This window comes from Monoraphidium neglectum, assembly GCF_000611645.1.
Source record: "Monoraphidium neglectum strain SAG 48.87 unplaced genomic scaffold scaffold00105, whole genome shotgun sequence".
Lineage (NCBI taxonomy): Eukaryota > Viridiplantae > Chlorophyta > Chlorophyceae > Sphaeropleales > Selenastraceae > Monoraphidium > Monoraphidium neglectum.
Genome location: NW_014013523.1, coordinates 1 through 12,927, shown reverse-complemented (window position 1 = coordinate 12,927; position 12,927 = coordinate 1). Strand labels below are relative to the sequence as shown.

Genomic DNA, 12,927 nt, shown 5'->3' with positions numbered 1-12,927 from the left:
GCCCCGCACTGCGCACACACTGTGCCCGCGCCTGCCCGTGCTGCCTTGTCACAGCCAAAGGCGCCCGCGTCGTCGCCGCCGCTGCTGGGCGCAGCGGCCGCCTGCCCGGCCCGCGGCTCCGCGCCCGCCTCCCCGGCCGCCGGCGCGCAGCCGCGGCCGGCAGCGGCCGGCGGCTGGCCGCTTTCCGCCGCCAAAGCTGGCGCCGCGGCTGCCTGATCTGAGTTGTCGCTGCCACCGTCCTCAGTCAGAATCCGCAGGGCGGCCGCCGCCGCCGCGCGCGCCGCCGCGTCCGACTCGCCGCCGCCGCCCGCCTTGATGCGCCACCTCAGCGCCTTTGCCGCCGACTCTCGTAGCTCCGCGCCGCCCGCCGCCCCGCCGGCGCCGTCCCCGCCGGGCCCCGCGGCGTCGGCCTTGGTGCGCCGGCCGCGCGCGAGGGCGGCGAGCAGCAGGCAGGCGCGGGAGGGGGGCGGAAGCTTCTTGCCAGTGGGGCCGGCCCCAGAGATCCCTGAGAGGACGCTGGAGACGAGTGTCGCAAACTTATGAGGGTCAAGGTCCGCGAGAGAGCTGACCCCGCCACCGCCGAGCACCTCCGCCGCCGCCGCAGCCGCCGACGGCGCCGGCGCCGGCGCCTGCGCGTCCCTCATGACTGCGCGCCGCGCGAGCGCCGGCAGCAGCTGCGGCTCCTGCGCGGCCAGCGTGGCGAGCATCTGCGGCGGCAGCTGGGGGCGGCCGTTCACGAAGAATTCGAGGCTGTCCAGCGCCCAAGAAACTAGGACCGGGTCGTCGGATGAGTAGTACCTTTCTAGCTTTGCAGCCATAACTGCCTCCAGCGACTCTGCCGTTTCAGGCAGCTCCAGTGCATTGTCGCCGCGCGCCGCCTGCGCTGGCGCCCCCCCGGCGGCCGGGGCCGCGGCCCGCCGCAGCGGCGCCTCTGCCGTCGCTCCCTGGTTCCTGCTGCGCGGCGCCTCGTCTGCCGCTGCACTCGCCGGTTGCGCCGCCAAGGCGGCCAGGGCTGCGTAGGCCGAGCCCGCCAGGCCCTTGGCCTGCGGAGGCCCTTTCGCCAAGACTGCACGTATCTGGTCCCCTACTGTTTTTGGCGCCGAATCCAGCCCGCCCGCTGTTGGAGACGCCGCCACTGCTCCTTGCTCCTCGCAGCCTGACCCACCACTCACGTCGCCCGGCCACCGCACTGCCCTTGCCTGAGCACAGCCGCCCGGGCCGCCGACGACGCGAGCCAGCAGGGCCAGGGCCGGCGCCATCACCGGCGGCAGCTGCCCGGCAGCTTCCGCCGCAACATCTCCGCGGCCGGCCAGCGCGGGCAGCCAGCCGGGGGAGAGCAGGATGCTGGCGGCCTGAACGGCCATATCAAGGCCCGGCGCCTTGGGCGCCCTCCCCAACGCAGTCGCAGCCGTTGCCGCCCGCGTCGGCGGCCGCGCGCCGTCGCGCACGAGCTCCCGCAACGCATCCAGGCCACCAAGCTTGACAACCTCCTCGGCGTGCCCGCGCGCCGCCGCGGCGGCCAGCAGCCGGCAGGCCGCACCCACCACGCACGAGTCCCCGTCGCGCCGGCGCGCCGCCGCGACCAGCGCCGCAACTGCGCCGGGGCACGCCGCCGTGTCGATGGCGTCCTCCGCCAGGAGCACCCCGCTCACCTTGGAAGTTGCCAGGAAGCTGCGGCTCTGGAGCAGCATCAGCAGCCCCCTTAAGATTGGCTGGCGGCTCGGGGAGGGCGCACCGCGCGCGCGGCGGTCGTAAGTGGCGTCCCAGAGGGCCCCAAGCAGCGCAGCCGCGGCCTCGTCTTTGTCGCGCGCGATCGATCTAGCGGTCGCGCCGCGGTCGACACGGGCAGCGGCCAGCACGCTGGCCATCAGCGTCGGGTCATCCACAATTGAGAATGCTACTGGCGGCTTGCTGCGGCTCACGATCGCCGCCGCCACCCGAAGTGCGGCTGCGGCGCGCTTCGCCTGCCCGCCGCCGCCCGCCAGGCGCGCGCAGCACGCGGCGGCCGCCACGCGCAGGTGCGCCTCCGGCGGCGGCGCGTCCTTGAACGCCGCCGCCAAGCCCGAGCCGCTGCCGTCGCCGGTCAGGGCGGAGAAGAGTTCAAACGCGCGGTCTGACAGGTCGGCATCCGCTTTATCGGCCATCAGGGGCAGCAACGCTGCCATGAGGCCGGGCGTTGCTACGACGGCTCCCTTGGCCGCGCGAAGGACCCCGCACCTCTCTTTCCAGGCGTCGCAATTGCCGCCGTCGTCGCCGCTGTCGTCTCCGTCGTCGCCGCCGCCCCCGCAGGTGAAAGGGAACCTGCTGGTCACCACCGCCGCGAGGGCGGCCGCGGCCGCGGCGGCGGCGGCGCGCAGCGGCGCGGCGCGCGGGGGCTTTGCGGGGAGGCGGCCGTGCAGCGCCCTCGAGCAGGCGGTCACCCGCTCTGACAGGAACCTATTGTGGATTGCACGCGATGCATGACGGCCGCCACCGAGGTCGTCTGACAGTGAGTTGGGTATGATTTGCCGGCCCCGCAGCCGTCGTGAGCGCTGCTTGCGCGTTTCTATCTTGGCAAGGCAGTGCATACGTACTCACAGCCGGGAGGCTCAGCAGCGCCATCCCACGTCCCCAACACACACGCACATGCACACGTGCACACGCAGGTGCCAGCGAACTACAACAGTACTCGATTTTCTAGCACACACGCACGCACACACGTGCGCAAGCGCACACACACACACACACACACACACACACACACACACACACACACACACACACACACACACACACACACACACGCAAACGCACACGCACACGCACAAACCTGATGGATGACACGTCTCTGGCGAGCATCCCGCAGTACGCGTCGCTGGCGGAAGCAAAGGCTGCCATGCTGCGCAGGGCGTCCGCCTCGGCCTGTCACGAGTGGCGGCAAGGGCAGGAGATAACACCACACCAAGTGCCTGGGTTTGCTGGCGGCTGCAGCCAATCGCATCCTTGCTGCCATGATTTTCTGCGCTCGACCAACAAAAAGGAACATGAGCACTGGGCAGTGCTGCAACCACCAAAGGGGGGATGCTGAGCCAGACCAGTGCTGTTCAAGTGCCAATGCATAATGCCCCTGTGACCACGTGTCATACTCATGCTCACATGGGCGCAGGAGCGCGCGCATTGCAGGATGCTGGCGGCACCACCCGGCGCTGACAGCGCTGCCTGGATGCACGTGCCTCGCTGGCTGAGCATTACATCGCCGCAGCTGCTGCCGCGGCCAGCGCCGTCGCCACCTTTGCCATCGCTAGCGTTGCCGCCTGGCAGGACAGGCAGGCACTTGCCAAGGGCAATCAGGGCCCAGCCCTGGCAGGGGCCCGAGCGCTGTGCCGCCGCACAAAGGCGCGACAGCGCGTGCACGAGCTCATCTCGGCTCACCGATGAGCTGAGCAGCGCGGCTGCTTCAACAGCGTAGCTGGATTTACAGGCTTCAGCGTCTTCAGAGGCTAGGGCAGCGAGCAGGGGTTGAAGCAGACTCGCCATCGCGTTGGACGCACGAATGATTCCGATGAATGTGATCTCGCCCTTGCTCGTGTTGGAACGAACAGCCTTTGTCAAGGTGACATAGATTTGAGTACGGGTTACTTTCGGATTCAAAGCACAGGTATGATGCCGCACCGACGCTGCAAGGCATTGCCATTGCTTCCATGTGCGTCAGTTGGTGTTGCCCGTGTTTGTCAACAATCTCCTGAGCCTGTGCACTTCACAAAGCCCCGCTGTTATGAAAGGCTACCCTTGCAGGTGACTTACATAATCAGCTTCGTTGGAACGCTGCTTGCACGGACCGAATGAGCTTTGTAAGGCAGACGTGCCTGTTTTATGGCAGTGGTGACAATACACAGCCTCGCCAGGCGATCAACGCCCCCAAATGCCAACCTGCAACAGATCTGTTCTGCATGAACTGTGCGCTGTGGACATCATTGTGGGCGTCATCCAGCCAAACCCGGCAGCACCGCGCTCCAGCCCCTGCCTTTCGCCCCGCCACCGCTGCCGCCGCCGCCGCCCCGCCTGCTGCTGCGGGCGCCCTTGCCGCCGAACGGCGCGTGCGACACCAGCCGCCGCCGCCGCGCCTCCTCCTCCTCCTGCTGCCGCCGCTGCTCCGCCTCGCGTCGCCTGCCGCTGAAGAACACCCCCGCGATGAAGCCTAACCCCAGCAGCAGCCCCGTCGACGCCGCTTTCCGGGCCGCTGCCCGCAGGTTTGCGTGCAGCCGCAGCTCCCGCCCCTCTGGCTGCACTATGCGCATCAGCTTCCGCAGCGCCGCGCGCCGCACGCGGACGGGCCGCTTCTTCTTGTTGTGGCTGTGGCTGTGACTGTGGTTGTGGTTGTGACGATGCGCAGCGCCGGCCTTGCCGTGGCCGTTCAGCTTCTCGGCAGACGTGATCTCGCCGTCCTCGGACTCCAGATCAGATTCTGCGCCGCGATCTGGTGATCCGGAGACGAGCAGGCGGTCGTCGGGCATGTGGACGAGCAGGCGCTTGGGGAGAATCTCGAACAGCAGCCTGTTCAGATTTGAGGGGACCACGGTGAGACGCAGCAAGCGTGACAGTTCGATTGGTTGCCTTGTTGGCAGGGTGGTTGGTAGGTTGGTTGGTTGGTTGGGCCAGATGAATGGTGGTTGTGAGCGGCCTGCCGAAATTAAGCCAGTGACTTGCCCGAGTGCTGGTGGGCGCCAGTGTCCCACAGCACACGTCCCTTTGGGGCAGGTGCATCGCAGGCAGCTGCGGCCCCCTTCGCATGATTTTTTCTGCACAAGGCGGGCCTGTACCAGCGACTTGTCCCCTCCCACACTCCACCCTTCCCGCCCAGTGAGCTCGTCAAAACCAAAGTTGCGGCACGTTAGACCCCAAATCCTGGTCAACAATGATGCCCCCTACCCACACACGTACACACCTAGTCGAGGCGTCCTCCGGCTCCCCGTCGCGGTTGACCGGAATCAGCACACCCTCGGGCGCAGTCACCTCCAGCCACGGCACCGCGACGTGGCGCACACCGCCAGATGCACGCCCGATGCCCCGCGCCCTTGCGTCAGACACCAACTCCCTCGCCTGGGAGGGTCCAGGGGTGGGTGAGGTCTCGCAGACATCGGTGAGTAATATAGTAAGGGTGTGGAGCCGTGGAATGGGTGATTAGGCTCTTCGATTGGGGTTCAGCTGCCTAAGAATGGTGGAGCAGGCTGAGAAGACGAGCCTGAGGCACTGCAAGGGCGAGCCCTCGCCGCCACTCGCTGGCACAGGCCGGCCGTTGTTTGGTCTTAAAGGGCACCACGGACGCCTCAATTGCAACCAAGAACACCCACAGATTCACGCTGCACACCCCTTCAAAAGCGTCGACACGGTGTGATGCGCAGCAATTTAATCGCGCACGCGCTCCCGCGCCCGCGGGCGCGCGCACACGCACGCAAGAACGCACGCACGCACACACACGTGCGCACACGCACACGCACACGCGCGCACGCGCACGCACACGCACACGTGCAACGGTGACGCAACGGTCACGCACCCGTTCGCGCAGGTGGCCCAGGGCCAGGGTGAAGTCCAGGAGGCCGTCATCCAGCAGTGCGTCAGGGCAGATGGACACGGCGCGCCCCATCTGACGGGACTGGCCGGCCGCCAGGACCAGCAGGTCGCCTGTGGGAGGTTTGGGTTGTTTCGGAAGTTTTGGGGTTTTGAGGTTTTTGTCTGGGAGGGGGGGCAGGAGGGTTGAGGGGGTTGCGAGCGGGGGGCCTCGTGCACAGGTGAGCAGCGGTTCCTGACTGGTTGACGGGTGGCCGACCTGTGATGGTGGCGTGGCGCGTCTCATCATCCAGGTCACTGAGGGGGGCGTCGCGGGACAATGGGTACCTATGAAAGCGCAGGGTTTAGCAGGGGCGCGGGGGTTTAGGGCGGTACGAGGGCGGCCTGGTGGTGTGGGGATGGCGGCGGGCGCGTGAGATTGCGTGGCAGCGCTCAACTCTGGGCTTTAGGGTTTGAGGCTTAACGGCATATGTTGAAAATATCCACCAGAAAGAGTCGGGTCAAGCGGAGCGAGACGCGGAGGGGAAGAGAAGTGGGTGGTGGTGGCGGATTTCCCAGCTAGCGGCGACGGCGCGCGCGGCGGGCGCGGCGTGGAAAGGGTTGAGCGGCGGCGGGTCGGTGTGCACGCGGGTCTCACTTGATGGTGACGCCCTTGGTGGGGGGCAGGCCCTCAAACACCAGCCGCTTCAGGACTGCATGGGGTGGCGCATGCACGTGGGCGGCCAGGAGGGGGCGCCTTGAGCGTGACGCTGTGAGACGTGTGCTTGTAACGAGCTGGGGGAAGAGACATCAAGCGTTGAGAGTGAACCGCAGCAGCCTTCCCCGGATGCTCAGGTGTTGAAACCAAGTGTGGCAAACTCACGAGCAGCTATGCGGATGGCAAGGGCAACTGGGAAAATTGCTGGCTCGTTTGCGAATCATTCGCAGGGCGCTCGGCACTGTGCTGCTTAGGCACTGTGCTGCTTAGGCAAGAGGGGGCAGGGGGCTCTGGGCGGTGCGCACCGTGTATGGCAATGCCGAGCGGCCCCAGGGCCCGCTTGAGGGGGCTGGACAGCTCCTCTTGGGGCACGGCAGACACGCCGCCGGCCTGCGGCAGAAATCAGGGCGCCAGGGGGCCGGCGCGCAATCAAACAAGCAAATGAATGGCATCCCCATGTGACCTCATGACGATCATCACAGTGCACAATCGCGCTGCTGCGCACGCTGGCGCAGCCACTTAAGGGTCGACCTGAAGGCGCAGATGCGCACAACCACGGGTGCCGTTATGTTTGACGGCACAAACATGACGGTACCCGGGCGCTGGGGTTGTCGGCCCCTGCAAAGCACCCCCTACCATAAAGCCCACCACATTGGAACGAAGGTTGTGCAAATGAAAGCTGCTGTGTCACCCCTTTGCCCTCAAGTCGCCGCCGCGCCAAAGCACGGACCCCAGCGTTGCGACACACCCACCAGCGCGACATTGAGGAAGGGGTGGCCGTTGACGAGGCCGACGTCAACCAGCCGGGGGGATGACGGGTCCAGCGCCACGCGCAGCGCAACAGCGGGGTCCTGCATGCGGGGGCGCGCGCGTGGTTGGTGGGTAAAAAGGGGTGTAGGTGCTGGTGGTGGCGAGGTGCGGCAGGAGACAATAAGTCCTTGATCGATGATGGGGAGTAAACAATCAAGCTGGAAGCTGGGGTCGGTGTGTATGTAGCACCGAAGTATGGAGGTTGCCAGGGGAGCGCACCAGTCGCGAGGCGCTTGCAAATCTAGCTGCTGGCAAGGAAACACGGCTTGCGTTGCGGGCGCCGAGAGCCCCGCCCGCAGCAGCTGCCGAGCAGGTCTGCATACAGATGAGCAGCCTGCTGCGGCGCGAGAGCCCCGCCGCCCGCATACTTGGCCGCGCCCGGTCGGGGGCCCCAAGGGTATCTTTATTAGGTTGATCGCAGGCAAAGCCCCCCGTCAGATCGTGCCTGGCCGAGGCCCTCACCATGGAGATGCCGAGCGCCGAGGCGAAGTCGTTGGCCGTGCCGAGCGGCAGCACCGCGAGCCCCACGTCCCTGGGCGCGCCGTGCTTGAGCATCGCGCACGCCACCTCGTTGACAGTGCCGTCGCCGCCTGACGCGTTTTGAATAGGACGCGAATTGACATGTGTGAATCGAGTAAATGGTGTTGAACTGCTGCGATCCTGCGCTGCGGTCAACTTTGAGGAGAGATTGACAGCTGCTTGCAATGAGCAACAATTGCGGAGAACTCAGGCAGATCACAGCGAATTTGACAAGGCACACTGGTTGCTGCGTCCCATTCTCTTGAGAAGGCAGACGCGCTTGCTGGTTGCCTGCAAGCCCACGCACGCACCCGCGGCCATGATGGTCAGAGCGCGGCGGCCGCTGAAGTTGTGGAGCCGCAGCGACTCGGCCACAAAGGCGTCGGCGTCGCCGGCGTCAAAGGTGCAGCGCACAGAGATCTGAGAGGGAGGGTGGGAGGGGTGCATTTGGGGTGGCTGACACACGTGGTGACGGTACCAACTTGTTAGGCGTGTGTGAGGATGCAGAACCCGCAAAGGGGACGTGGTGTCAAGGACGCGTCGCAGAGGGTCTCCGCAGCAGCTGCCCATGGGCCTGCCACTGAATGACGGCAGCCTGCTGCCGTCAGGCAGGCTGCCGTTGGATTTCTGCCCAAGCAACCTGCTGAGCCGAGCCGCTTATTTTCGAGGCGCTTTCTTGCCGGCCATTCTGGGGGCGCTGACCTGGTGCCCCTCCGCCTTCAGACCCAGGATGGCGTTTCGGAGGCCGGGCTCGTCGGCACGCTTGCCTGGAAACAGCGTGCATGAGGTTTGGAATGTTAAGAGCTGCGGAAGACAAGCGGAAATTCGCAAACAGTCAAAGCTGACCAGCCGATGTGGTCCGCCTGTATCACAGTCACAAGCGCCCTCACCGCGTGGTACCACCGCTTGAGAGTTTGCCGCACGTGACTGCCGCCCATGTGCGGGCGGCAGACACGTGCGGCACTGGAGCATGGGTGTAACCAACTTGATGGGTTGTAGCAGCTCCCGCCGCCCCTGCTCACCATGCATGACGATGACGAGGGAGCGGGTGCTGGCTGGGTCAAGCGGCAGTACCTCTGCGGGCGACTTTGACGCCGCGGGCGCCTTGCGCACAGCCGCCGCCGGGGCAGCGACCGTGGCAGATATCTTGGAGGGAGCCTGTGCGTCGCATGGGTGGAGTCGGCATCACGAACAAGGGGGAGTCATGATGTCGAGGCCTCGTCAGAGATCAGCTCCCAAGTGCTGTGCAAGGGATTGTGCCGATTGTAATCACAACCTGCATGGTAGAATTTATTTGACTGCTCTTCCGCTCAAGGACGTCCGTCGCCATTTGCTCGTACTGATCTCTGCCTTTGGCTGCGACTTGCTACAACTGTTTACAGTGATGATGAATGTGATCTAAAAGTATTGCTTGAGCGTGCACCGCGTCGCGTGAATGTCCCATCATCGAACTCTGCATGCATGCACCTGCGACTCATCCCTTGTGCCCCGCACCGTGGCCAGGCAGGAAAGGTGTGACCCGACCAGCCCCCCCAGCGCTCCTGGCGATTTTAATGTTGCGCAGACAGCAGTCTGAACTCAAGCAGAGCCCTGATGTGAATCAAAACACATGCCATGGAGCTTGGGTGCAGACAACTGACTGCACTGGCAGCAAACCTGCCGGCTTGTTTATGCATGTGGCAAGCACATGCTCGTGAGTCATGATGCTGGGGTTGGTTGGCAATGTTATGATACTGGTGTTGACAATGGCTGTTGACTCCACGCCGCCCCAGAATAAAATCAGCACACACCCATTGGGAAAAACATGTAGTAAACATTGACCAAGTCCTTGTAAACTCGCACACACAGGAACTCTGCGTTTCAGCTCGCAACGCCCCTCCCCAACGGCGCCTCCACGGCCCACGACACATCGCTCACACCCCCTGGCCCCAGCCGGCGACGCCCGGGGCGAATCATCTTCCTCGCCTCCCGCCCTCAGATCGCGGCTGGGGCCGCCGCCGCCACCTCCAGCGCGGCTTGCTCTCTATCCTCCTAGTTAATAGTGAGTGAGTGGGGAGCGCTCATTTGGGGCTGGTCGCTTGACAAGGGCCCGCCTGAGTTGCTGCGGGTGGAGTACAAGTTGTTGGCATTGCACATTGGTCGAAAGGGTTGCCTTCCGGGTGAACTATTGCTGGAGCACGCACGTCTCACCCTAAATCGGGCCAACATGGGGCGGGCGGCTGACCTGCGGCCTTAGCATGTCGCCGCCACGCACCTCATCGGCACAGCGCACCGCGTGCGGCGCTACGAAAAGGGGACCTCCCAAAAACCTATATGCGCCCCCCATTGGCCCCCCGCACGCCCCGCCGCCGGCTCTGACTGACAGCCCCCCCCGCCGTCCGAAATAAAGTGTGGTCACAGCAGTCAACGATGGACCACCTGTTGAAATCGACCCCCTTGCAAGCCCACACACCACACACGATTGCCCAGGTGGCAGCTCAACTGTCAACATCGTGGCGCCGTCTGCAGTTGTAGGGGCCTGCGTCTCCACGAGCGTTTCATCGACCCCGTTTTGGGTGCGGAACGCCGCCGTGGTGACGTCAGCAGGGCCCACCCTCACGACCAGGTCGGAGCCCAGCGCACGCAGTGCGGAGCGCAGCGCGGCCAGCGCGCCGACCAGGGCTGCGCCGTGAGACACAGGTTCACATGTTGGTTTGGTATAGGGGGGGGGGGTGCATGCCAGTGAGTTGGACATTCAGGGGTGGAGCGGATCGTGTTGCCTGCAGGACGAAGTCGAACGGCTGCAAGGGGACGCGTGGCATGGCGAGGCACACACGGCCATGAGCTCCTTGAAGGCTGCTTCCCGACTGAGACAACCTGCAATGCCTGCTGCCATGGCGCGGTTAGCACAGTTGGCACGCGGCTCAAGCCTTGCCCAAGCCCTGAGGGAGCAGAACGCCGCAGTGGTGACATCAGCGGGGCCCACCCTCACCTCTACAACCATGTAGCGCCTTAAAAATGAAATGTGTAAAAATCGTCGTATCATGTAAAATAATACCAGGTAGTTTTGTCATAATTGCGACCTGCCCCGGTCACCCCCCCCCCTGGGCCAAACCTTACTGTACATCAGGATCAAGCGACGCCAGCCATCAAGACTCCACTCTGCTGCTTGCCGCACTTGTTCCTTTGGATCCCCGGTGAGACGGTGACGGCCGACTACGACTCCAAGGTAGTTGAGGTATACTTTGACTCCACAACACGCAACATGCAATACTGGTAAGCCCGCCAAATTTTGAATTTTGCTGCTAGGACCGCGATCTGGCACACTCCAACGTATCCGTGCAGTTTGCTGGTCACCATTATGGGAGATCGACGGCGAAAACAGCAGCTGACTCGTGTCCAGCCAGGCCAGTTGGGCAAGGCGCAAGAGGTAGACATGCAGTGCTGCTCGCCGCTCTGGCCCTGGTCGGCGGAGCCGCAGCTGCCGGCAATTTGCGCTGAAGCGATCGCTCAGATGTGGCTGGGCGGCTGCGACCTGAACAGCTGCCGAGAGCCGCGGCGACAAACAATTGATGTGTTCTGGCACGTCGCGCCATGCCTCCCGCTCAACAGCAGCAGCAGCAGCAGCAGCAGCAGCAGCAGCAGCAGCAGCAGCACGAGCAGCAGCAGCAGCAGCGGCGACGACGACGACAGCTCCGCCAGCGCCACCGCACGCAGTTCCCTGCGACTGGTCAGCCGCAAAGCCCGCGCAATGGTAGACGAGTGGCCGCGCGTGATCTACGTCCACGGGGCGCACGCGAGCAACTGGCACGGCCTGATGACTGCGGCGCCGCGGCTTGCGCCGGCCGCGCACGGCCTGCGCGTTCACATCACCACAGTACACTGCATATCCAATCTATGCGCCGTTCTTCCGCTGCTGGGCTTCAACAATCTGATCCTCCTCAGCCTCTACAACAAAAGGGACAATGACATCCACTCGTTTGGGATCGCTCACCTGGCGAAGGCCCTCCACCTCTTGCCGCGCCTGCAGCGGCTCGAGATCGATCTCGAAACCCCCTCAGCCAAAAACAGCGGCCTGGGCGCGCTGGTCGACGCCGCGGCGCGCCACCTGCCAGAGCTGCGGTCCCTCTTGCTGCGCAGCGTGCGCACCGACGGCAACCGCGCGCTGCGGGACGCGCTGGCCAGCCGAGCTTGGCCCCACCTGCAGGTGCGACGCCGGGACTGTGGGCCGGCTCGCTTGGCGCGCGGGCAGCCTTGCATGCGGTTGAGCCGCGTGCGTTGCGCTTCATTTGCGCTAGACCCTACTGAGATGCTCCGCCCCACGCCATTCGCCCCCGCGCGCGAACCCCCGCAGGAGCTAGGTGCCGAGCGCGTCTCGCCCGAGACGGCAGAGGTGCTAGGGAGCCCCGCCTGCCCTGCGGGCCTGACGTCGCTTGTGCTGTCGATCCTGACCGGCAGAGCCTACGGCGTGGCCCTGCAGGCCCTGAGTGCGGCGGCGGCGGCGGGGCGGCTCCGCTGCCTGCGGCAGCTGCTGCTGTCCTTTGGGGACGACGATGACGAGATGCTGACCGTTGAGGACGTGAGGGCGCTGCGGGGCGTGGAGCTCCCGGCGCTTGAGAGCCTGGTGGTGGAGAGAATCAGCGCTGGCGCCGACGAGGACCCGGCCCCCCACCTGGCCGCGATGCGCCTGCCGCGGCTGCGGCGACTGAAGGTCGATGTGTGCTCGTCCGAGGCCGCCGCCGCGCTCGCCGCGGCGCCGTGGATGGCGGGCGTGGAGGAGCTTGCTGTATCTGGGGATGCGGACGTGGCGGCATCGGGCCACTGGCTCAAAGCGCTGGCCGCCGTGCCGCTGCCCTCGCTGCGCGTCCTGCTACTCCACGTATTTTCTCCGACCGACCAAGCGCGCCCGGCGGGGGTCGCGTCGCAGCTGGATCTGGTGCGCGTGCTGGCGGATGCACCGTGGCTGCCCAGGCTGACTGGCTTACGCTTGAAATTCCCTTACGCCTGCGCAGGCAAGGTGTCCGCAGGCAAGGCATCCGCTCAGAAGACGTGGGCAGCCCTAGCCGCCGCCCCGCTCCATTCGCTGCGGCGCCTGGCCGTCTCAGACATGCTCGATTTCCATTCAACTCGCGACGGCGCGGCGATGATGCGGGCGGCGGTAGTGGGGGTTGAGCACATGGCCGCGGCCCCCTGGCTGCCGCGCCTGCACGCGCTCGAGCTGCCTCGTGATGAGAAGGATGCCCTTGCCACTGCGGCGCGCCGTTTCCCCACCTTGGTGCAGCTGCAGGCCCGGGGGGCTCTGCGGTTTGGTATGGCCCCTACCTGGTAGGGATTTTGTCGTCTTTGCGCGCGCCCGCCCGCGCCCCCCACCCACC

The 12,927-nt window shown here is 65.4% G+C and overlaps 3 protein-coding genes across 3 annotated transcripts in view; 1 reads left to right on the top strand and 2 right to left on the bottom strand.

The window, feature by feature from the left end:
• The window catches only part of MNEG_1108 (hypothetical protein), a gene marked incomplete at both ends in the record, with an annotated part of 2,690 nt that extends 525 nt beyond the window's left edge, over nt 1–2,165 (bottom strand). The window contains 2 exons of the mRNA XM_014050404.1: nt 21–1,043; nt 1,173–2,165. Coding sequence (XP_013905858.1) covers nt 21–1,043; nt 1,173–2,165 — 2,016 coding nt within the window. The remainder of the gene's footprint in view (nt 1–20; nt 1,044–1,172) is intronic.
• A 1,797-nt stretch (nt 2,166–3,962) lies between these two features.
• MNEG_1107 (putative lipid kinase yegS-like protein) lies at nt 3,963–8,602 on the bottom strand (the record flags this gene model as incomplete). Its single annotated transcript, XM_014050403.1, has 11 exons — nt 3,963–4,533; nt 4,925–5,079; nt 5,534–5,661; nt 5,807–5,844; nt 6,185–6,239; nt 6,550–6,634; nt 6,997–7,095; nt 7,517–7,644; nt 7,885–7,993; nt 8,276–8,340; nt 8,596–8,602. 11 exons carry the CDS (start codon nt 8,600–8,602, stop codon nt 3,963–3,965), a joined length of 1,440 nt encoding a protein of 479 aa, XP_013905857.1.
• A 3,259-nt stretch (nt 8,603–11,861) lies between these two features.
• MNEG_1106 (hypothetical protein) lies at nt 11,862–12,881 on the top strand (the record flags this gene model as incomplete). The annotated part of the gene is made up of 1 exon (XM_014050402.1): nt 11,862–12,881. The coding sequence occupies one exon, from the start codon at nt 11,862–11,864 to the stop codon at nt 12,879–12,881; it is 1,020 nt and encodes a 339-aa protein (XP_013905856.1).
• Nucleotides 12,882–12,927: the final 46 nt, after the last annotated feature.